At 42.7% G+C, this 24,425-nt stretch overlaps 2 protein-coding genes across 3 annotated transcripts; one reads left to right on the plus strand and one right to left on the minus strand.

The window, feature by feature from the left end:
- The first annotated feature begins 264 nt into the window (after window positions 1-264).
- On the plus strand, window positions 265-9,954 carry LOC125538637. 2 transcript variants are annotated; one of them, XM_048701895.1, is made up of 21 exons: window positions 265-482; window positions 581-653; window positions 753-875; window positions 975-1,144; window positions 1,783-1,941; window positions 2,115-2,261; window positions 2,419-2,482; window positions 3,080-3,384; window positions 4,750-4,878; window positions 5,020-5,133; window positions 5,217-5,303; window positions 5,838-5,960; window positions 6,094-6,187; window positions 6,258-6,392; window positions 6,479-6,613; window positions 7,460-7,608; window positions 7,681-7,812; window positions 8,522-8,842; window positions 9,098-9,238; window positions 9,308-9,483; window positions 9,674-9,954. In XM_048701895.1, the coding sequence occupies exons 1-19, from the start codon at window positions 396-398 to the stop codon at window positions 9,230-9,232; spliced, it is 2,682 nt and encodes an 893-aa protein (XP_048557852.1). In that variant the 5' UTR covers window positions 265-395; the 3' UTR covers window positions 9,233-9,238; window positions 9,308-9,483; window positions 9,674-9,954. The 2 variants fall into 2 exon arrangements, with proteins under 2 accessions (XP_048557852.1, XP_048557853.1); XM_048701896.1 differs by having other exon boundaries at window positions 9,350-9,483.
- An 819-nt stretch (window positions 9,955-10,773) lies between these two features.
- On the minus strand, window positions 10,774-16,130 carry LOC125538638 (agmatine deiminase). The gene is made up of 10 exons (XM_048701898.1): window positions 15,853-16,130; window positions 12,855-12,968; window positions 12,668-12,763; window positions 12,510-12,594; window positions 12,135-12,190; window positions 11,961-12,039; window positions 11,737-11,871; window positions 11,405-11,640; window positions 11,163-11,318; window positions 10,774-11,049 (listed from the first exon to the last, which is right to left on the minus strand). Exons 1-10 carry the CDS (start codon window positions 15,943-15,945, stop codon window positions 10,960-10,962), a joined length of 1,140 nt encoding a protein of 379 aa, XP_048557855.1. The 5' UTR covers window positions 15,946-16,130; the 3' UTR covers window positions 10,774-10,959.
- Window positions 16,131-24,425: the final 8,295 nt, after the last annotated feature.

Raw genomic sequence — 24,425 nt, forward strand, 5'->3', positions numbered from 1 at the left:
GCTTAGTGCTTGTAGTCGTCGCTAGGTGGTCTATGGATCTTGATGTAATTTTTATTATTTCTTGTGTTTGTTGTACTACCATGATTGATCGAAAGTTTTTCCCGCGAGAAAAAAAAAAGAAAATCCCCAAGAAACAAAGCAGAGAAGAAGTTTTTTTTCTTTAGGAATAAGCAGAGAAGAAGCGGGCCTGAACATAAGAGGGCCGGCCTGACTGGCGGGGCAAACTGGCCAACTGGGCCTTATACCGGGCCTCGTTTCTTTGTCCTCGCTTTCCCCGGCGACTACAACACTTCTTCGCTATTCGCATATCTTCTGCCTCTGCCGCCGCCGCCGCCGCCGCCTCCTCCTTCTTCCCCAGCCGCCTCCGGTCCCGAGCAACCCCACCGACCCGCGCCATGGGACGACCAACGGGCGGCGCCTCGGCGTCGAAGAAGCCCAAGGCCAAGTCCAAGCCGAAGCAGCGCGGCGGCGTCGACTTCAAGGTAACCACCGCGACCGTCCCCAGAAGCGCTCCCCAGCCCCCAGTCTCCGCTCGGAGCCACCGCCGATGCTAACCCTTTAAGCTCTTGGTGGTTCGCAGAAGTACAAGCACAAGGTAGGGCGCAAGCTCCCGCCGCCGAAGAACGCCACCAACACGGAAATCAAGTCCAAACGTGAGTCGAGCCACATTGCTTCGTTGCTAGTAGTAAATTGGTTCTGACGTGTGGCGGCGCTTAACTAGGGTTGCTTTTGTTGTGTTTTTCTGCGTGCAGTGATCGTGCTGCCGGAGCAGACCATGGCGTCGGAGAGGGCGGGCATGGCGGTGAACAAGCGCGGGCTCACGCTGCGGGAGCTCCTGCAGCAGACGGTCCACTACAATCCCAAAGTGCGGCGAGGTGAGCTGCCCGTTACCCTCTGCCCCGGCGCATTGGGACGTCTAATACACTCTGTACACAGCAGCTCACGGCTGTTTTTTGTTGTTGTTGTTGTTGTAGCTGCAATGAATGGAATAAAGGATCTTGTCACCAAGCATCCAGCAGAGCTTAAACTGCACAAGGTTGCTATGATTGAGAAGCTGCAGGAACGGATATGTGACAGTGACAAGGTGGTTCGTGACTCGTTGTACAGTTTACTGCAGTCTCTTGTATTCCCATCCTTGAAAGAGGTAAACCCCCCCTCCCTTCTGCGACCGAATGTGCTGCTGGGATGACCAGAACATTTATTTGAACAATGGAGATACTATGTTTAGCCTTTTGCATCACCCTATATGCACAGGGTGCAAACTGAGTCTTGATCATGTGATGATTTTTTTCTTCATGAACCATAATGTACTAGCCTGCTTATTGATATTGACTGCATCTGCAAGTATAAATTGAAGCACCATTTCTACAAAATTTGATGATCATTGATAATGCATTGAGGTGCTCCAAACAGTGAAACTCTAAGCTTTCCTTTTTTTCTCTTCGCGAACCATAATGTAGCTGCTTATTGACTGCATATGCAAATATAAATTGAAACCCTATTTGTTGAAAACTTGTTGATCAGTGATAATTTTTAATGTGCTCCAAACAATGAAGCACCAAACATTCCTTCATTCTGGTTTAACCCACTATTGTCTAGTGTCTATTTTGTTTCGCGGACCCTGGAGTCTCTTCTAAGTAGTATAAGCTCATATATGCCATATTTTTGCTTTTTTAGCATCTTATATTATTATTTTTCTCTTGACCTGCTCCAGTTTTCTATATCTACTCCTATTTTCTTGGCTTTAGATGTCATCATGTGATACTTTTCTGTTTATTACAGGACAATGCAATGTCTACCCGCAGTACACTATCTCTGTTGATGGCAAATGTTTTGAATGGAATGACACACCTATCTATGGATATCCAGTTAATGGCTTTCAGATTTTTGGAGCTCGTGGTCCTCAATTTCCCATCCTCTTTTCCCAGATATGCTGAACAGGTCAGTGGAGTTCAGTCATGTATTGATGTGTTGAAAGTTGAATGCTTGTTTTTGTGCTAATGAAGTCTAGTTTGTTAGAAATGCATTCAGACTGATTGTCATTCCTGCTAGGTGTGTAATTGGCCATATTCATTACTAATTAATAATTTCTTTTGCACCATTCCTTCTGACAGGCTTTCAACAACTTCGTTGCTGTACTGAGCAACGACAGAATCCATCTGCAGGATAAGAGTAAACTTAACAGTGTCCTTGCCGGGCTTGCCCACTGTCTTTCCTTGGTTGCTCGTGTGACGGAAAATGATGATGCATCAAATCGACTGGTTTGTGCAGTTAGCAAGCTGAATCTTTTCTTCCTTCATTTTTTTCTTCCCGCACCTGGAACTGTGATGGCGAACTTGGTGAAATAGCAAGTGCACATGTTCTGAAATGTAGAATACGTATAATGTAATGATCGAAATCTTTGCTCGTGATCTACAGGTTCATAACCGTCCTATGGGAGAACTTTGGAAACCTACCCTTGACGAAGATAACCCTGGAAGTGGTAAGTCTTGTAAACACCATCCTCTTTTGTTGCTTCCTTAGTTGCAATGAAATTTGTGCAGCTCCACCATGCCGCCACATTTTATAAAGTTTTAAGGAACGAATAACGCGGAGTGTGAATTTAGTTGTAACATGATCAGAGAAACCCCAATATTTAGCCGCTTGAGCACTCAACTCCCTAGATATTTAACACTTCAACATTGTTTTCAATGGGATCTACCGTCTGCTAAGTGCTAACCTGGTCACGAAATAAGTGAACTCCGAATACTAATTATTGGGATAGCTTTTGAGAAGGGTCATTTTCTGTTTTCGTTATGATCAGCAGATCTGAAAGTGTATAATCAGGAGAGTTAACTGACATATAATTGATTTGGATTGTTTAGTTGGATTCGGAATATGAAGTAAGAGCAAAACTGTAAGAAATGGCATTTTTTTATGGGTGATAGCATAAGCAGCTATTACAGCCCTATAGCAGCATATTTTCTTATCTTGTAGATACACATGACACATCTTACCTGACTATTTGCTACTTTCGGTTATGTTCTTCTGTAATTTCATCCTTATTATTGTATTATCTTATTCACTTACTGCATTGCAGGAGCATTTGCAACATCTGATGTACTAATAAAACTTCAGAACCTCATCCGAATTCTCGTTAATTCGATAGAGGTTTCAGCTTCAGAAATCTGTGCAAAGCCAGCTAATGATGCTCAGTCAAGTGAAGCGTTATTATCAGCCCTTCATTGTCTGCATCTAATATGTACAACATTTATTCACGAGGCAAAGAAATCTCAGATGGAATTTGGTAGATCAAATACTCAGTTTGGGCCTGATTGGCTGAATAGTTCTGTGTTGGTATATCTAAAGAAATTATGGGGAGTGAAACGCTTGTTTCATGAGAAGGTATGAAGTTGTTCCTGCTAATTACTAACTATTAGAGCGAAACATTGTATGGTTTGATTTTGTAGCTCTGGAGGGATCATAACAAATTGCTGAATAAATCCAACATAAGTTGACTAGGAGGTAATGGAGGATTCCTTAATGGTCTCATTAGAACACGCGACCTTAAACAATGTAGGACTTGGAAGAGCACCAGAATTTGGGGCCTCCTTGGTTCATAGGACAGGAATATCATAGGGATAGGAAAATCATAGGAAGTGAGGCCTCCTTTGGTTCATAGGGTAGGAAAATTATAGGAATAGAAAAGTCATAGGAAATGAGATGACATGTATCTCAAATCCTATAGAATAGGAATAGGAAAAGGGATGTCCTTTACTCCTTTGGTTCAAATCATAGGATTTTTTCCATTGAGTATATGCTAATGTTTATTTTCCTATGAAATGTGGAGGGTAGGAAGGATTCGTCCGTAGGAATAGGATTTTATTCCTCCTACAAACCAAAGGACTCTAAAGGAAATTTTCCTCTAGAAATCCTATCCTATAGAATTCCTACAAAATTCCTCCAAACCAAAGGAGACCTGAGATGATATGCATCTCAATTCCTATAGGGAAAGAGATGTCATTTGATGCATATGATAGGAATTTTTCCATTGAGTCTAGGCTAATGTTAATTTTTTACGCCAGCTGGCGAAAGGGGGATGTGCTGCAAGGCGATTAAGTTGGGTAACGCCAGGGTTTTCCCAGTCACGACGTTGTAAAACGACGGCCAGTGAATTGTAATACGACTCACTATAGGGCGAATTCCTATGAAATTCCTACAAACCAAAGGAGGCCTGGATGTTATGTTTTCCAGATTCCTACAAGATGAGAAATGCTGAAACCTGAAGGACAGACCTAGTGCTAGAAGCTCCCACGCCAGGTGGGGTCTGGGGAAGGATTATACGAGGTTGTCAGACAGGGGAAGCACATGAAATTGTGACACCCTACCCAAAATTTATGGGATGGTCTCCTTATGAGTCATTCCTTTCTTCTGACGTCCTGTTAGGAAACATTTCTATGGGAACTCAATCCTCCAAAATTCTTATGTTTTTCCTTTGTTCCGAATGGCACATAAAGTTGCTGGTCCTATTTGTGGATTAGTGGATAGAATGTCCGTGCATTTGTAGTGCATTAATGTATACAGAACATTTGGTTTTTAATTTGTTGGTAATTATATGCTTTTGTACTTAAGTATTGACTTGTGATGTTAACGGAGCTCTTGTGTTAACATAAGACATTTAATCCTGCTTTCTTCAGAAGGTTTTTGCCATAACAAACATTTTGCTCACAGCTTATCTTGGTTCTTATGAACTTGTGTTTCTCATGGCAGGGAGATGACAGATTTTTCGTCTTCAATCTGAAAATTGCTGAACTCTTTTTGTGCTTGAGCACATGTGTGGATGATACAATGTTTCCAGCTGAGGAGTTATGCCAGTTTGTATCTTCTTTATTTACAAAGGTTGTCTGTGGTTTGAACAGTTTCAACAAGTGATGTGTATTGTTGCCCTTTCTTGCTGATAAATCTTAGGCGTCTTCTGTTTTTTCCTCTGCCATTTCATTATTATATTTTTCTGATTGGTGATCTCTTTTGATTTACCAGGCAAAAGTACTTCGTAACAAGGATCTCATGGAAACGCATTTGAGTCCACTTATAACTTGTATACCGGGTCTTATAGCCAATTGTGCAGATGACTCAAAAGGATATTTGTTGGAGGTATGGCTGATTTCCTTTTACTGATCTGTCAATATGTTGGTTATTTTGCAACTTCATCGAAATAAGAGTATATTGAACTGCAGGCATTTACAGATGCATTTAGAGATTCCAAGGTGGATTGCAAGCTAATGTTGCCGTATTTGGATGCAGTGGGAGAAATGCTACTTCCTGTAGGTGCTTTTATTGGAACTTAAATTGTTTCTGTATGTGTTGTGATGTAATATATTTAATCATCCAGAAAAATAGCTCGCCTGCATGTACATAATTCTGATATGGATTACAAAATTGCTGCATGGATTAAAAAGGTTAAGGTAGTCATATTGTACTCTATGAAACATAGAATGGCGAGTTCAAACACATCACTAAGAGAAACGAAAAAAGATAAATTCTGACAAATGATCAATCGGAAAGAAAAATAACATGGCAAAACTCAGCTCTCACAGCAAACTTCTCCTTTCCCTCCTAACACCAGCCAATCATGTTGAGAATTGATCATTTGAAAAATTGAGTGTCCGTAACCTGTTAATCATTTTTCTGTAGATATGTTTTGAGTTTCTTTCTAGTGAACTTTTCATGTCAATTTGTGGTGTGACCAATACAAGATACTTCCCCGCACTTAATCATTCTGTATGTTTAGCTGAAAACAACATCAGAGTACTGATGTATGATGTGTTTCCTAACATCTTTCTTTTATCCTTGCTTAGGAGAAATCAGGGATATGGTTTACTGAAATTGATTCAGGCTTATCGGAATATCGTAGCGCTTGGATAGGCGAGCTTCCTGGAATATTGCTACAATCAGTTGATAAAGCTCCCTCAGTTACAAAGGTATGTTGAGTTTATTTGTCGAGTAGAGAGCTGTTAAACCATTCGTCAACATAGTCATTATAGCCAGGTTACACATCTGCAGTTAACCTTCTCAATAAATTATGTTAATTTATGATGATATGAACTATCGTAGGTTGTTTTGGAGCTTCTCCTAAAAATCGGACAGTATTTCCCTAAAACTGAGTTTGGAAACCTGCGTCCCTTCATACAGTTATTTGGCACTAAATGTAAGTAATCCACTTTTCAAGACATCTTATCCTCTGTTTTAATCTTCAGCTAATCTCATTTTGCCAACAGCATCATCTGGAACGGTAGAGGCTGGGCCTTTTGTTAGCCTTCCACATGATTGCCAAGAACTTGTCATTTCATGCCTTTATTACTTCTCCAGTCTGCTCCCTGACACAATCGAGCCATTGGCCTGTTGTTGCTTAAGTAAGTTTTTTTATTCAACAGTACCACTTTATTCCACAACCATTCCTCATTGAGGTTTGTGGATAATATATAATTATATAATGCAGGTGATAAGCTGGACTCCCTCATGTTAATTAGGATTATTGAAGTTCTACAATCAACATACAAGGCTGGGAATCTACAGATAACAGAGCAACTCAGTTTCTTGTCATTATTAATGGCACGATTTGATGTTAATTGTGGTGAGTACCACAACATGCTTTTTTCACATGTACTTATGTGTACCAGTGGAGTGCAAAGTTTGCTCTTATTAAGTTGGTTATGTGGCTAATTTTTTAAAATGTTTTATGGAGTGACTACAATATGATAGTCATTGTCGGTGACAAGACTTCATAATACAAAATGGAAGGTTCTTCTTAGCAGAAACAATGGAAAACTTCTGAAAGATTGCAGATATTCCTTTAAACTTAAAAGATGTATCTCCATGATCCTTGAAACATATAAATGCAGCCTCTTGAAAACATACAGCCTCATGATAAAATGCAATCTGGATTTTGCATTTCAACCCTCATGATACCCAGAAAAATGCAACAACCTCGCAATGATAATCCAATGTGATGGCGGCAGGCACTACTGTCTTCATTGCTCTTTCTGGCGAGTTTCAAAGCATGGGGTCATGAGTGGATCACTACCTGTACCGTCACCTCTCAGGCCCCTCGCTGCTTCGCATACTCTCTGAACCTACTTGCATGCTGCCGCTGCTGTCTCATTCTGTTCGTGTGCTACCTCTGCCTTGCTGTGAGAGGTGAAGGTGGCAGATGAAGAGAGACTAAAGAGGGGTTTAGATGAGGCGGCTGCCTGTAGGAGGGATTGGAGGGTGGGGGATGCGGTGTACATTGAGGGTAGGAGGGGGTGAGGTGGTGGTAGAGGAAGTTTAGTTGATTTTTTTCAGTCTCAAGGGGTGTATGTACCATTGTGACCGACTACGTTTTATGCCCTCACTAAGGTTTATTTTTTGAATAGTTATGTGTGCACTTCAATTATTTTTTACTTTTTCCTGACACTTGCCTTTGAATTTGTTAATTTAGGCATGTCCTGTACTCTGGAGGATGCCGAAAAGGTCTCAAATTGGAAGACTTTCAAGACCTTGAATCACTTAATTTTGACTTACTTATCTGAGATGGGTGATGGCTCCCTGGTCCTTGAATTGATGTGGAATAATTTATCTAATGAGATTGTGAGCTTTTGAAACTGTTATCTTTTATGTATTCTCACAACAACCATTGAACTCATGTTAGCTTTACCGCAGGCACGAAAACCATCATTGCATAACATGAATGGTCTGTTTAGAATTATTGTCACACTCGATGCAGCAACAAATAAGCTCATGAATGAAGATTTCATTAAGCTTATAGCTGGCTACTTGGTCGACGCTGCTCTGGTGAGTACCCTTCTGTATTCGAAAGTTGATACATTTTTAAGCTTATTGCAACCAGTATTATTTTCCAAGCACCCAGTATTATTTTCCAGCTAATTTTAAGCCTTACAGAAATGTATTGCCTTATACTCCCTCTGTTCCTAAATATTTGTCTTTTTAGAGATTTCAAATGGACACCACATACGGATGTATATAGACATGTTTTAAAGTGTAGATTCACTCATTTTGCTCCGTATGTAGTCACTTGTTGAAATCTCTAGAAAGACAAATATTTAGGAACGGAGGGAGTATATGTTATAAAGATATTCAAAATGGTGGTTAGATTGAGCTCTGCTTGGTGTTTAGAACACCCCTGTCACCTCATACAGACGTACTCCCTCCGTCCCATAATGTAAGACGTTTTTTGACACTAGACTAGTGTCAAAAAACGTCTTACATTATGGGACGGAGGGAGTATTTGGCATAATATAATTTACTATTTTGAACATATTACTTAACTGATAGACCGTGTTTATGGTGGTAGCGCAGGTCATATGGTTGATGCTAAGAGCATTTAATGACTGTCTTTATTATTTGATTAGCATGCGGTGTGCCATCATTCACATGCTTCTCCTGACCACCATTTCTTGATTAACTCCTTGTGTTCTCTTTGCACTCCACTGTTGGTTGTGGATGTGAATTAATTTCACCCCCTGTTATAATGCATCTGCAGGATTTGTCAAAAACAAATGAAGTGGGCTTTCAATCTGATAAGACAAGATTATTTCAATACTTCATAAAGCCCTGCATAATCATTTTTGAGCAGAATGACAAGGTTCTCTGCTGCACATTGGAGATGCTTAAATCTTTCGCAGCAGATGAGCATAGATTTTCATCTGTCTCCAGTTCAGATTACCCAAGGGAGCTTTCACAACGAGTTTGTGTTGTCACAACCATACTGGTCTTCTTATTCAATGATCGGAGGCTCCATCCAAATCTTTCTTTGAGTAAAACGGCTATCAAAGGCATCCTGCATTATATAAGGCATCAGCTGGTGAGCAATGATGACACAGATCCCTTTCTTTGGTAGTCATATAGATATACTTTGAGCCTCCTTCAAATAGAACATTTTTGTTTCATAATGTGTTAATTTGAGAGTGAAAGCATAAAATAATAATGTAGCTCAGATAGGCTTGTTCTAATGATAGTTTCTGTGATACCATGGGTAGCTTTGCTTTGCAGTTCCTAAATGTATTTAGACTTCGGACAGACTGGCAATGGTTTTAATTTAAGTGAATTCTTGCTGCAGGATTCTAATTTGCCTGATGTAACATATGGACAAAAGCAGAAATTAAAATTTGCATTTGAGCAACTCAAGACCAAAGCATTGCAGTTGAACTGTTGGGATAGAAGTGAGCTTGTAGGGATTTCAAGCACCACATAACGTCATGTGAGTAACTAGATTTTGATTTGCCACTTATTTTTGTTTTCAAATTAAACTTTCATCTGTTTCTGACAGGCACAGCCATCTGATGACTTCATCTGTTCTGATATTGGATAGAGGGCCCAATGAAGAGGGTGGGCTGGGGAATGTGCCGCATTTTTCAATTTAAGAGTCGCATTGCAGAGGTGGCCCTACATCTGTAGCATAGCTGTTACAAGCAGTCTATTGAAGGTTGTTACTTACCGATAAAGGTAAGAAATGCTGCTGGATAACATTATCATATACTAATTTTGTTACACGTCTACCAGGTGTCAATCAATTGATACGTTGTACTGGTTGTTTTATTATTTAGCCTACCAAAATTCCTCCATTTTCCCAACAGTTCTTGTTTAGCAATCATGTGCATATTCTCTTAATGACAGCAGTATCATCTTATTGCAGGTGGTCAGAAAAGGTGTACCGTTGATGTTTCTGGTGCTATGTGAACTGCCAATCCAAAGACTTCCAGCGAAGTACAGTTCAAATTGCTCTGACTTTAGTCATTAGTAGTAGTACGATAGAAGTTGCGACTTTCTTTGTGATGCCTTGAAACTGTTTGTCGTGTACTATTCTACCCAAGCTGATTGCGCCAAAATCGATGTGTTGTGATCACTACATAGATGTTAAGGTTAGTCTCGACTGCCATGTAAATGCAGAAATTTTGATCTCAGTTTTCTCGATCCTATTTTGTTGCATTTTGATCTCGTGAAAACTATTTCTAGGGGAGGCTTCTATGCGTTTGGTAGTGCTTTCAGCGGCCTGGACTTATGCACCTTCTTTCCCCTCCCATGTTCTTGCATGGTATCAGCTGTGGTCACTGTTTTTAAAGTGACAGGGTTTAGAAACTACGGATTTGCCAAGTGTCATCTAACACGTATACTATTTGATTAACCAAAAAGAAAAAGGGAAAAAACCCATACAAATCTCCGCCTAAAATCAAATGATGTGGAGTTAGATGAGAATATAGAATCTCAACCACAACACTTCGTAACCGGGAAAAGAAGACCTGCTTTCAGCAGCCTGTAGTGCAGCACCGCTCGTACCCTTGCAACAGTTTGCAGCACCACCTGCTACGCTACGAAATGCTTGCACTCGTCTGCAGCTTGCAGAGTCGTGGGCAAGCTGCAGCAGCAGAGCCCAGGCTTGCAATGACCCCATGCACGCACTTGCAGCATCAGTGGCGGGTTTTGCAAGACCAACCACGCAGCAGCGCTCGCCCTTGTGCGACACCCATGGTTGGCTATAATGGTGGTGGGGCTGCGCTGAGATGGTAGGCATCAGATGGTGCACGCAAGTACGTATAAAAGAGCCAGGATGTCGGTATTGATCCTGCATGGGGAAAAGAGGAAGAGGGCGATGGGGTATGGTAGTGTGTGTGGTTGTCGTGCAGTGCACGGCTAGGAAGGGAGGCGACCGACGCGAAGCGTGGCATTGGCCGACTGAATTTAATCCTTTCCCATAGGGCAAGCAGGAAAAAAAAAATCCAGGAATGCGAATGCAAATGCGGAAGGTACAGCCTGAAACTCTGAATACACCTACAGCACAATATTATTCAGTAATCTCCAAATGAGATGCATCCATTGGCCCGCGACGCAGTTTCAGAGTACAACCGATATGCTGCGGGCGTAACCAATATGGCTGAATCATCACCCCAATGCAGGGCTTGGTCGCCTTTCCTCGCCGTTCATCTATGACGGGCGCACCGGCTGCTGCTGCGTGATGCAGTGTATGTTCCCACCTCCCAGCACGATCTCCCTTGCGCCTTCCACCATCACAACCTGCACCCAACAGTTCACGGGCCCCTTCAGTTCAGTCATCTAACCTCAATCTGCCTCTTCTTTTAACAACACGGATGCCTGAATTTTCAGGCGAAAGGAGTAGTATGGCTAACCTCATGATCAGGAAACGCCTTCTGGAGAACCTCGCGCGCTTCCTCGTCCCGCTTCTTATCGCCGAAGGCTGGTGCTATGATCCCGCCGTTCGCCGGGTAGAAGTTCACGTACGAGGCGGCCAATCTCTTGCCTGGTACCCTCGGTACAGCATGCCCCTGAAAACAATCACACACTGGCCCATGTTAGAAATGGTTGAAATCAGCGTCGCAAAGGACCCATGAAGCGTAGCTGCAATACTGACCGTTGCAAGAACACCTTCCCCCTCTTCCTTCGTGATGTACAGAGGCCCTGGCACGTGGATCTTCACCACCTCTATCTGCCGCCCCTTTGCATCAACCGCCTGAGTGAGAGCTGATAGTGCCTTCACCGATATCTCGTACTGCGGATCGTTCTCGTCATCGGTCCATGACAAGAGAATCACACCGGGTTTGATGAAACAGCATAAATTGTCAACATGGCCATTTGTATCCTCATCACCTAGAAAATCAATACAACGTTATTTTACAGTAAAAAAATGATTCTCAAAGTGAGGAACAGAACCCTTTAAAGTGACAAAATACTTTTCATTCTTACCGTGTAGTCCCAGAGGTATCCAAATGATCTTCGTGACCCCAAGAAAATCTTTCAGCTCATTCTCTATCTCCAGTTTAGTCATGTGAGGGTTCCTGTTAGGATTCAACAAGCATTCTTCTGTTGTAATGCATGTACCTTTTGCAAAATGTGACAGAATCGTTAGCAAAACACCAGACAGACTGAAACCATTTTGTTCAGCAACAGCGATATGACAGATCAAGCACCTTCTCCATCTACATGAATGCTTCCACCCTCGAGAACCATTGTGTGTGCAAACCTAGGGATCCTCTCAATCTCGACTATCTGAAAATTAGTGGCAAAAATTGGAAGAAATTTAAGAGCAGGAAGAAACTAACAAAAGATACAAGTTTGTTTTAGAGTAGGACATCACTCTTTACCTTCTTGGCAATGCTTCTGTCAAGACTCCAATCATCAAAGCAACCACCACCGAGTCCTGCAGGCCAACAGGAGCGGAACTTACTAAATCATCATGTGGAGAAGGTGATTAGACATTGACTTGAGAAGTAATAAAATTCTTGCTCAGAAAATACTAGTGCTTCTATGCTTTGCTAGTGCAAACCAGGCCATCTATAGCATTTATAAAAAATATGGAACCGTTCGCAAGTTCCTACTAAGATATTGGCATGAATTTATAACTGCGCTTTTGCATGAACACAAATAATTATCAAAGAAAGAGTTAAACTAGACGAAAATAAATAGCAACTGAGAAAGCACTGAAAAAAGTATACGTACTTTAATTTAAAACAACATACCTCCCCATGCGTTAAATTCCCAGTCAATCCCTGCTATTGTTTGCTCTGCTAGTCCTATATCTGATCCGCCTTCACGGGTAATAAACTAAAAACCAGGATAATGTTAGCCATGAAATCAGAATAGTAAAAAGGGATATGAGAAAAAATAAGTTACGCACAGTGGGACCAGTATCACGGAACCAGGAATCATTCATGCTCATCTCGACCACCCTGATGTTCGGTTGGTGTTCCATCAGCTCGTGGACACGAGGATACTGCCAATGGAAAAAAAATCGAAACTGAATACCATTGTGTTGCACATGATCATGCAGCAGTTTACAGCATAGTTCATGTGAAGCGTATCACCTGTTTGGCACTTGCACAAATTGTGACAGGCTCAAACTTTGAAATGGCAATTGCAGTTCTCTCAAATGTTTTTCGAGCTGGCTCAGCATGCTCCCGCCAGTTGTCTGGACGCTCCTAAGATTCAAAGAAGTGGCATGTTTATTATGATGATGCACTTCAAATTGTTCAGGGCGTATGCTGAAGAGGATACACAATAATAAAAGGAAACTCAAAAGTTCTTTCAAAGAATTAACACGATGATCTACTATGCTTAAAATGAATGAAACGTCGTCAACAGTGATAATACTCAATGACAACAGTGAGAATACTTCAAGCAAATATCATTATTCAGTCGCAACTTGTCATTCACACGACCTGGCCACTAATTTCAGTCGCTGCATGCTTTTAAAGGACCGATCTAGCGAGGGCCGGCTGCTCGCTAGTCGTTCCGAGCGGCCGGTCCAAAACAGATAATTTTAGTCCCTAATCCATAAAAAGTAATAATTTGTCCCTTCCAATTGATAAAGCAATTCTATTTAGAAAAAGTATCACGTACTGTACTACAAAAGCAAACATGTGAAAACGCATTTATTTTGGATTTTCAAATTTTTAAAAAGTTATAACTTTTAGATCGCACTTCGGAATTAAGATCCATTTTCACCATGGAACCCTCGCGACGTGCTTTTCAAAAGTAGATCCCATATGGGGATGTTTCGACGAACTAGTCTTCCTGCCAACTAAATATCAATGTGTGTGCAACTAGAGTACATGCCGCGCCAACTAAGCATATGCGTGTGCCAATAGTCCTTCTGCCAACTAAACATCAATGTGTGTGCAACTAGACTACATTGCCGCGCCAACTGAGTATATGTGTGTGCCAATAGTCCTGCCAACTAAACATCAATGCATGTGCAACCAGACTACATTGTCACGCCAACTGAGCATATATGTGTGTAACTAGTCCTGCCAACTAAATATCAATTTGTGTGCAACTAGACTACATTGACACGTCAATTGCGCATATGTATGTGCAGCTAGTGTCCTGCCAACTAAACATCAATATGTGTGCAACTAGACTAAATTACAAGCCAACTGAGCATATGTGTGTGCAACTAGTGTCCTGCTAACTAAACATCAATGTGTGTGCAACTAGACTACGTTACATGCCAACTAAATATCAATGTGTACAACTAGACTACATTATAAGCTATGACAATTCATATGCGACTATACGGACCAGATTGTGTAACTTTGTGGCTGTGCATGTGCCAAATAGGACTACTATGTGTGCAATACAACTACTGTGGATGCAGCTTCAAAAAATTGGGTTTGAAAAAAATTGCACCATGCAGTACTAAAATCGCACAAAGCAGTACTGAAGTTGCACAATATAGCGCGAAAGTTGGCATCAAAAAAATTTCGTCGAAACATACTCATGCGAGATCTAGTTTCAAATATCTCGTCGTAAAGAATTCAACAGTGAAGACGGATCTGAATTCCGACACGCGGTTTGAAAAATATGGCTTTTTAAAAATTCAGAAAACCAAAATAATTATACGTGAAGCTGTTTCTTTCAAATCAGACTAACTAATGTGAACTCATTAAATGCTGATAACAACATGCACTAGCAGACAAAAAAACAAATTCATGCATGGTTAGGAAGCCCGTCCGCTCGTTCTCGTCAATTAGTGCGCGGCCACTTTTTAGATTTTAGGGCTTTTAAAACCCTACAAAAATTACATATTGTGGAAATACTTTTGAAGTCAAAATTTCACATATGGTTCTGAAGGTTTGTAATCCAGATATTTTTTAAGATAATGACAGTAAAATAATGAAAATATGACTTTATGTATGTCTAAGACGACAGCTTTCAGGGAGGGAGTAATAGTAAATCGGCAACATAGAATGAGAAGGAAAGGAAAAGTTACATCAACATACTACAAATTACACAGAGATAAGACATCACGGGATTAGATATTGAGACGACGTTCTTTTAGGTCCTGTGCTACATGGCTCGAACAGTGACACATACACAGTTGTAGAATTGCGCGGCAGAAAATCATAGACAACAAGGGGGAGAAGAGGAATTGTGGTCATGTCTAGTCTCTAGTGCTATGCATTCATATATCTTTTGTTTATTTTCGGTAGGTAATAGAGCACTTTCATGCGGGGTAAAAAAACTTCAGAAACAAATATATATACCTCGCCACTGTCTATTCTATTCTGAAGGAGAACATGTTTCATTGGAATAGTTTATCTACCACCGAATGAGAATGGATGCACATGCAGTTGGAGTTGGTGGTTGAGTGCAAATAAAACATACTCCCTCCGTTTTAAAATAGATGATCCAACTTTATATTAACTTTGTATAAAATTAAGTCATCTATTTTGGAACAGAGGAGGTAGTATACAGGTAGAGCACTGACCCGGTTCCAAGATTCCACTGGAGAATGGAGAAGGAATCTTGACAGGGGATCCAATAATTCAACTTTGGCAGCTGCTGCCAAGCGCACGTAATTGGTTCAAATAAAGCAGGCCACTCTTTGGCTCGCTCACATTGTGACACGGGACCCACATGTCAGCGACCAATATGACAAACAGGTCATCTAGAGAAATGACAAACGGGTGCTAGTAATAAGTGGGCAGGCATATTTGTTTGTCAGGTAGCATTTCTTTGTTCTTTGCTTGTTCAATTCAACAACGTCACGCGGGGACAAATCTCGGTTGGTACGCAAACATGTGCACGGGGAGGGACGGCGCCGTCAGGGACGAACAGCAGAAGCTACGCGCAAGCGCAGGGATAAGCTGCCGCCATGCCGGACAAACCTTGCCGGGCCAACGAGCGGCTGCGGCTGCGGCTGCGCGGGCCAGACAACGAAACATTTCTCTAACCAGAACCACTACGACTAAACGAATTCGATCGGAATCTCGCGTGGCGAGCGAGCGAAAAAAGTCGGATGAGGACGAAGAACGGCACGACGGGAGAGGCGAGAGGGAGAGGAGGAGGACGCGTACGTACCGGCCAGCCCATCCAGCACTGCTCGTGCGGCTCCCACTCGGCGGGCATCCGGAAGCCCATCTTGGCCGGGCACCCCGCCATGGCCTTCACCATCCTCCTCCGTCCCCTCCCCTCGGCTCGGCGCTCGCCAAACCTAGATGGATTGGTTTGATCCTCCGCTGCGCTGATCTGAGGACGGAGAATGGAGTGGAATACTGCTGGTGCTGAGGAGGAGAGCCTCCTGAGCCTCGACGCGACGGCTGCTTTATGTACAGGGAGGGGGAAAGGGAGGGGTGGGGGTGAGAAAGATCGTGAGGCGGGCGGGTCCAGGGGCGTGTGCTCCTGCTGCCAAGGGCTGGGCCCACGTCACCGGCTTTGCGCCGCGCGGTGCCCAAGTGACCAGCGGTTACTGATGCGTGGGCCCGCCGCTACCGGCCGGGGCCTGGGAATGCAAAGATTCCCCGGAATCCCGAGCGCATTTTTTTGTTGGGGCGCTGGAGCGCCGGGCCCAGGATAGGCACCTTGTGGGCCCGCCGTCGGTGGTGCTGCGTGACTCGGAGTACCATTTTGAGCGCTCGATGATTTACTTGTTTAACATATTTTTTTTCGGGGAACTTGTTTTACATATTACAGATGCATACACTCACACCAATGAATGCACGTAAGCATACCTTACCTCGACAAGCACTTTCGAGAGGTTGATCCGGCACATCATTTTGATATTGACAAGGTCACCAATGACGTATTCGTAACCGAACGAAAGCGTCTCCTCCCACTGAACGCGCATAGCTGAATCGTCAGGAATAATAAATCTAGAAAAATACGAGCATCTGTGTCAAGTCTAGAACTTGAACTTTGATAGACGAAGAATACCACTATCCTTTTAACCATACAATACAACGTCTTTTTATATTTTTAGTGCACGGGAGTGGTTACCGCATTTTTTATGATTTTGCCAAACACACAAAAATTGTATAATTTCCTAAAATAATATCAGGAAGTGTACCAACTATACTGTACTACGGTAACGCTTGGGATATGTGGTTAGCAAACTCGAAATTCATATACTGTATTATGGTAATGTTGTTTGCGGGGATTATGATATTTAAAAAAAACTAAAGGCCTTCTTCGCATATTTTTTTTTCAAATACTGAAAGTTTGCGTATCATTTCATTGATAGAAGAAGTTAGAATGAGAACAAGGAGTAGGGGATTACATCACATGACAGAACCAAAATGGCGTAAACATGGTGCCCAGAGCAGAGAGACATGAGATGTTTGGCACAAAACAAAATATATAACATGGTGTTAAACAACCGCCGGCAAGAGAAACAGCCCGAACCAGAACGATGCCCCTCTCAATAACCATCACCGAATACGCCACGAGCAAACAAGACAACACCTTCATGAAGAGAAATAACGTCGTGACGTTGCCGCCATCTAATCCAAGAAACAGGACCTGGGTTTCCCCCAGTGCTCAAAGAGTGGCACAGAGAATGGCCCTGGAAGAGAGGGGTACGACATCTACAAGTGTCGCCGCTAACAACTTCAGCAAAGCCAAGCAGGAATTTTACACTGGCCTGTGTCCAAACAATCCCAAAACAGCGGAAAGATCCGAAGATGGGGAACATGCCGCACCTTCACTTTGGATGGTGCATAAAAACTTGGAGTATTTCAGGAAAGAAGTAGAGCACAAATACACAATGCTTCTCAATTAAATACAATACCAGATTTAAGTTTATCATAAGATTTCTCTCGAATGGAGCCCATATGAATAGATTATGTACGATTTTGAATTCCGTTCCCCGACACCGCCCTTTTCTTTCCTCCAAACAGGCAATAGCGCCCCGTCTTTCATATCGCCCTTAACTTTTGTCGTGGTCGCAGAGTTCTTATTTTCATCAGTAAGACATAAATAAAATAAGTCTTATTTACCCGTGACCATTGTTAATATTCTTACTCTCGTTTAAATTATAGACTGGTTCATACCAACATTCACTTAGTCTTAATAAAATAGAATGTGTTTAGGGCACATCTAGATGTGCTATAGTTATTGCACATCTAAGTGAATGAATCAAGCATAAAGAGAAAAAGAAAAAAGAAAAAAAAACATCTACACGAATCTCAACGTAAAATCAATGACATAGGACTTAGATGTACAATACTTATGACACACCCAAATGTGCTTTAGCAAAACTGAATAAAATATTATTTCATATCTTAGAGGATTGGGAGCACGTGGCGCAAAAAGGAAGGGAAAAGGAATTTGAAATCTATCCCTTGCCATGGACATGACTTTCCTTCCTTTTTCCATTAATTTATTTGTTTTAAACTAGGTAATCGCTATGGTTTGTTTAGTCGCATTATTAAACATTCTTCTTTATTTTTTATCTAAAGGTGGAATATAATATTCCGATTGAAAGATAATCATCATACATATGTAATGCATTGTATGTTATGATTCAAAGGACATTCACAATAATAAAAAATCAAAACTGTAGTCCATATACGTTGTCTTTCTAAACCAGTGATACGTGCCTGAAATTTTAAAATACCATGATAGATTATTTAGCTGTCTACAATTTCAAATTCAGCCTGTACAAATATATATTTCAGGTTCTATTTTTATTAACAATCACGTAGATCAATTTAATACAGGTCATGTGACCACAGAAGTAATATATGTACTCATAATTCATTGAAATTTAAAAGCTTTCATAATCCTTCTCCCGGTGTTTGTTTCAACAGTCTGCCAGCGTCATTTCTACGAACTGTAATCGACCGCCATCTAGCCGCCGGGCGCCTGCCGATCCCTCACCGGTTCTGCCCGTCAAGAGTCCGGCAAGCTGTTTGGTCACTTCCTCGCCTGCACCTGCTGACTGCCGAGTTGAGCGGCACCACGAACCCTCTCCTGGTCCACGATGTACGACTCGGTTGGTCAAGATAGAACAGAGTGGCATACACAAACACACGCAGAGAGTCAAGGACACAGTTAACGCAGGTTTGCGGTTCCAGATAAATAAATATTTTCCTTAAGGTATCTTTATTTTTTTTCTCAAATACACACGAGTGTGCGTACTATATATTAAAAAGAAGGTGGAGAAAGAAAATCCATACACTTTGGATGTTATAAATTACATGTACACCAACTCCACGCCAAGTCCTTTAGAGCAACTTTAGCAGACCACGTAAAACATACAAAAACGCAAAATTTTGACGAGTATGCGGGCTCGGTCCAATTTTTCGGTCAGAACAGAGCCCGCATACTCGTCCGGACCGTAAAAAAAATTGCCGCGGCCCGCAAACCGCACGCCCCGACCACTGTATCTACGGTTCCGCGGCGCGTTTGCGGGTCGAAACCCTATCCCCCGCCGCCGCCGAGCCACGCAATTCCCCACTCCCTTCTCCACATTTCTCGTTGTCGGCGACCACCTCCCCGCCTCCAGCCGCCATGTGGGGCTGCATGCGGAGCTCCGGACCCGGCTCCGGCAACAGATCCAGCGGCGGAAGTGACCACGAGCGCGAGCGGCGCGTCCAGTCGGACGGCGTGAGGAAGCGCGGGGCCCGAAAGTGGACCAATCGCGGCCTGTCGCCGCTGGCGAGCTTCCGCGTCCGCGAGACGGAGGAGTACGACCGCCCGCGAGCTTCCTCTGCCGCATCCTTCTCCTCTGCGGCGAGATCTACCTACGTCGCGAGCTCCTCCTCTTCCGGCGTGAGCCTTCTTTCTGTGAAGAGGGAGTGGTCGGAGGAGCCGGACGACTTCAAGTTCGTCCCTGTCAAGGAGGAGCCCCACTCCACTCGGCCGCCGTGGAGTCGTCGGGCCGGAAGACTTCATCTTCGACGTCGACGCGGTTGCGGCCTCCATTGCCGGCGGAGCGTGCGCGAGGAGGCAGAGCGCCGACGCCACGCCGAGGAGCTCGAAGACCTCCAGTGGCGGCAGGCGGTCGCCGCAAATCTCGCCGCCAAGGAGAAGGACGAGGAGTGGCGCCGCATCCGCGAGGAGCAAAGGGCGAAGTACATCGACCTCTACAGCTCCGGCGAGGAGGATTGAGCTCCTCCATGGCGTCGTCCATGGTCGCGACCTCGCCGCCGTGAGATCCCCACCCCTCCAGTACTAGTATTAATGTAGTATGTAGTATGAACTGGTGTTTGTAGTGTTTGATCATGTAAAATCTATGTAATACTTGATGAACTACTCGCGTCCACGAGGTGCAATATCTCCCGCGAAACTGTTTTTTCAAATTATGCAGTTTCATTTGCGGTTTCTGTTCGGCCGCGCTAGTTTTTGGCCCGCAAACGAGATCTTCGTGAAACTGCAAACGCGTTTTACGGGTCGAGATTTTGCGGGGTCTGCTAAAGTTGCTCTTAGGGCATCTCTATTCTCTAGCCATTCTCCTCTCCTATAATTCCTTAAAATTTCCTCTTAATTATTTTTTCTCCTAAAAGATGACGAGTTATAAAAAATTGTGTAGCTAGCCCTTCCCCAGAAATTTAACCCATTAAACCGAAAATGTACATAAATAAGTCATTTCAAACTGAAATTGAAACCAAATTGAAACTGGAGGTGTGCGGAAAGGACGTAGCATCATCACTTTAGTTTTTAGACCCCTAAAAGAGCCTCACAGACCTTGCATCGTCCCCGCTAGGGCGACTCGGGCGGCGCCCAAAACCTAGCCGCCGGGGGTGCGATCTCCCTCTCCCTCCGTCGCCGCTGAAGGACGTCGCCAGGCTAAGCCCGGAGGCCAACGACGGTGGCGGGGGACTCTTTCTCTCCCGCGTCTTAGGGATGGTGCGGGGCCCCTAAATCCATGGTGGCGCGGCCGATCCAATCTATGCGGCGTGGCGGCGATGGCTGTGGCAGGCGGCAGTGGGATGGCCGGCCTTGCCTCGGGCGGTGATAACCCACAAGTATAAGAGATCGCAACAGTTTTCAAGGGTAGAGTATTCAACCCAAATTTATTGATTCGACACAAGAGGAGCCAAAGCATATTCTCAAGTATTAGCAGCTGAGTTGTCAATTCAACCACACCTGGAAACTTAATATCTGCAGCAAATTGTTTAGTAGCAAAGTAATATGATAGTAGTGGTAACGGTAGCAGAAGTAATATTTTTGGTTTTATAGTGATTGTAACAGTAGCAACGGAAAAGTAAATAAGCGAATAACAATATATGAAAAGCTCGTAGGCGATGGATCAGTGATGGAGAATTATGTCGGATGCGATCGATCATGCAACAGTTATAACATAGGGTGACACAGAACTAGCTCCAGTTCATCAATGTAATGTAGGCATGTATTCCGAATATAGTCATACATGCTTATGGAAAAGAACTTGCATGACATCTTTTGTCCTACCCTCCCGTGGCAGTAGGGTCCTATTGGAAACTAAGGGATATTAATGCCTCCTTTTAATAGAGCACCGGACCAAATCATTAACACATAGTGAATACATGAACCCCTCAAACTACGGTCATCACCGGTAAGTATCCCGATTATTGTCACTTTGGGGTTAACGGATCATAGCACATAATAGGTGACTATAGACTTGCAAGATAGGATCAAGAACTCACATATATTCATGAAAACATAATAGGTTCAGATCTGAAATCATGACGCTCGGGCCCTAGTGACAAGCATTAAGCATAGAAAGTCATAGCAATATCAATCTCAGAACATAGTGGATACTAGGGATCAAACCCTAACAAAACTAACTCGATTACATGATAAATCTCATCCAACCCATCACCGTCCAGCAAGCCTATGATGGAATTACTCACGCACGGCGGTGAGCATCATGACATTGGTGATGGAGGAAGGTTGATGATGACGATGGCGACGGATTCTCCTCTCCAGAGCCCCAAACGGACTCCATATCAGCCCTCCCAAGAGAGTTTAGGGCTTGGCGGCGGCTCCGTATCGTAAAACACGATGAATCCTTCTCTCTGACTTTTTTCTCCCCGAACATGAATATATGGAGTTGGAGTTGAGGTCGGTGGAGCGTCAGGGGGCCCACGAGGCAAGGGGGTGCGCCCAGGGGGTAGGTGCGCCCCACCCTCCTGGATAGGGTGTGGGCCCCCTAACATGGATTCTTCTTCCAGTACTTTTTATATATTCCAAAAATAATCTCCGTTGATTTTCAGGACATTCCGAGAACTTTTATTTCTGCACAAAAATAACACCATGGCAATTCTGCTGAAAACAACGTCAGTCCGGGTTAGTTCCATTCAAATCATGCAAGTTAGAGTCCAAAACAAGGGCAAAAGTGTTTGGTAAAGTAGATACGACGGAGACGTATCAACTCCCCAAGCTTAAAACTGAAAGTGATAAAGAAAAACTTTTACAAACTCTGTTTGCTCTTGTTGTTGTAAATATGTAAAGCCAGCATTCAAGTTTTCAGCAAAGATTATGAACTAACCATATTCACAATAACACTTATGTCTCATGTTTACTCATATCAATGGCATAATCCACTAGCGAGCAATAATAATAAATCTCGGATGACAACATTTTCTCAAAACAATCATAATATGATATAGCAAGATGGTATCTCGCTAGCCCTTTCTGAGACCGCAAAACATCAATGCAGAGCACCTTTAAAGATCAAGGACTGACTAGACATTGTAATTCATGGTAAAAGAGATCCATCCACAGTCATACTCAATGTAAACTAACAGTAATGGATGCAAATGACAGCGGTGCTCTCTAACTGGTGCTTTTTAATAGGAGGATGATGACTCAATATAAAAGTAAATAGATAGGCCCTTCGCAGAGGAAAGCAGGGATTTGTAGAGGTGCCAGAGCTCGGTTTTGAAATAGATATGAATAATATTTTGAGCGGTATACTTTCATTGTCAACATAACAACCGAGAGATCTCGATATCTTCCATGCTACACACATTATAGGCGGTTCTCAAGCAGAATGGTAAAGTTTATACTCCCCCACCAGCAACAAGCATCAATCCATGGCTTGCCCGAAACAACGGGTGCCTCCAACTAACAACAACCCTGGGGGAGTTTTGTTTGCAATTATTTTGACTTGATTTGAGCATGGGACTGGGCATCCGGGTAACCAGCCATTTTTCTCGTGAATGAGGAGTGGAGTCCACTCCTCTTGAGAATAACCTGCCTAGCATGGAGGATACAGACAACCCTAGTTGATACATGAGTTATTCGAGCATACAAAACAGAATGTTTATTTGAAGGTTTAGAGTTTGGCACATACAAATTTACTTGGAATGGCAGGTAGATACCCTATATAGGAAGCTATGGTGGACTCATAAGGAATAACTTTGGGGTTTATGGAATTGGATGCACAAGCAGTATTCCCGCTTAGTACAAGTGAAGACTAGAAAAAGACTGGGAAGCGACCAGCTAGAGAGCGACAACAGTCATGAACATGCATTGAAATTAATCAACACCGAATGCAAGCATGAGTAAGATATAATTCACCATGAACATAAATATCGTAGAGGCTATGTTGATTTTGTTTCAACTACATGCGTGAACATGTGCCAAGTCAAGCAACTCGAATCATTCAAAGGAGGATACCACCCCATCATACCACATCACAACCATTTTAATAGCATGTTGGCACGCAAGGTAAACCATTATAAACTCCTAGCTAATTAAGAATGCCATAAGGAATTACAATCTCTAATTGTCATTGCAAACATGTTTCTTTCGTAATAGGCTGAATCAGGAACAATGAACTAATCATATTTACAAAAACAAGAGAGGTCGAGTTCATACCAGCTTTTCTCATCTCAATCAGTTCATCATATAATCATCATTATTGCCTTTCACTTGCACGACCGAATAGTATGGAAAATAATAATAGTGCACGTGCATTGGACTAAGATGGAATATGCAAGCATTCAATTCAAGAGAGAAGACAAGGTAATATGTGCTCTTTGTTAGATCATCAGTAATGCATATGAGAGCCACTCAATATTTTCATTGTGGTCTTCTCCCAAAGAAATAAAACTATTTACACGGGAAAGCTCCCAAGAAGCAAAAGAAGAACGAGAAATCTTTTTGGGTTTTCCTTTTTAATTACTACTACCACAGGCATGAAAATTAAACTAACTAAAAGCTACAACTAATTTTTTTTGGTTTTTCTTAAGGTTTTTCAAACACACAAGAACAAAGTGAGAAAATGAAAATAAACTAGCATGGATGATACAATGAAAAAGTATGAGCACTGACAACTGGCATGAGTGTGTGAACATGAATGTAATGTCGGTGAGAGATACGTACTCCCCCAAGTTTAGGCTTTTGGCCTAAGTTGGTCTATGCACATGGATCAAAGTTGTAGTTGGGGTCGTACTGAGATGCAGCGGCAATTGCCTGATGAGCTGCAGCTTGGAGGCGAGCTGCCTCCGCCCTCCTCTCGTACTCGGTCGCCTCCTCCCTGGTTATAACATATCTCCCTTTTGCCTGAAAGTCAAAGAAAGCAGGAGCAGGGAGAGCGACGTGATAGGTGCGTCGTCTGTCGAAGATTAGTCGGTACTGGAGGAACTGATTGTTCCTCTCAACAAATTGATGACGAACCATGGCATTATAATCTAAATAAGCAGGAGGAAACTCAATATCATCTC

This window comes from Triticum urartu, chromosome 2 (genome assembly GCF_003073215.2).
Source record: "Triticum urartu cultivar G1812 chromosome 2, Tu2.1, whole genome shotgun sequence".
Lineage (NCBI taxonomy): Eukaryota > Viridiplantae > Streptophyta > Magnoliopsida > Poales > Poaceae > Triticum > Triticum urartu.

Bases quoted from the DNA above. Each gene is read 5' to 3' on its own strand.
- LOC125538637 (XM_048701895.1), top strand. From the start codon at position 396: ATGGGACGACCAACGGGCGGCGCCTCGGCGTCGAAGAAGCCCAAGGCC. The intron at 2,262-2,418 runs GTTTGTGCAGTT...CGTGATCTACAG, and splicing joins ATGATGCATCAAATCGACTG to GTTCATAACCGTCCTATGGG. The intron at 5,961-6,093 runs GTATGTTGAGTT...GAACTATCGTAG, and splicing joins AAGCTCCCTCAGTTACAAAG to GTTGTTTTGGAGCTTCTCCT.
- LOC125538638 (XM_048701898.1), bottom strand. From the start codon at position 15,945: ATGGTGAAGGCCATGGCGGGGTGCCCGGCCAAGATGGGCTTCCGGATG. The intron at 12,191-12,509 runs GTATGTTGTTTT...GTTGGCCTGCAG, and splicing joins GGAATTTAACGCATGGGGAG to GACTCGGTGGTGGTTGCTTT. The intron at 11,641-11,736 runs GTAAGAATGAAA...TTGATTTTCTAG, and splicing joins GATACCTCTGGGACTACACG to GTGATGAGGATACAAATGGC.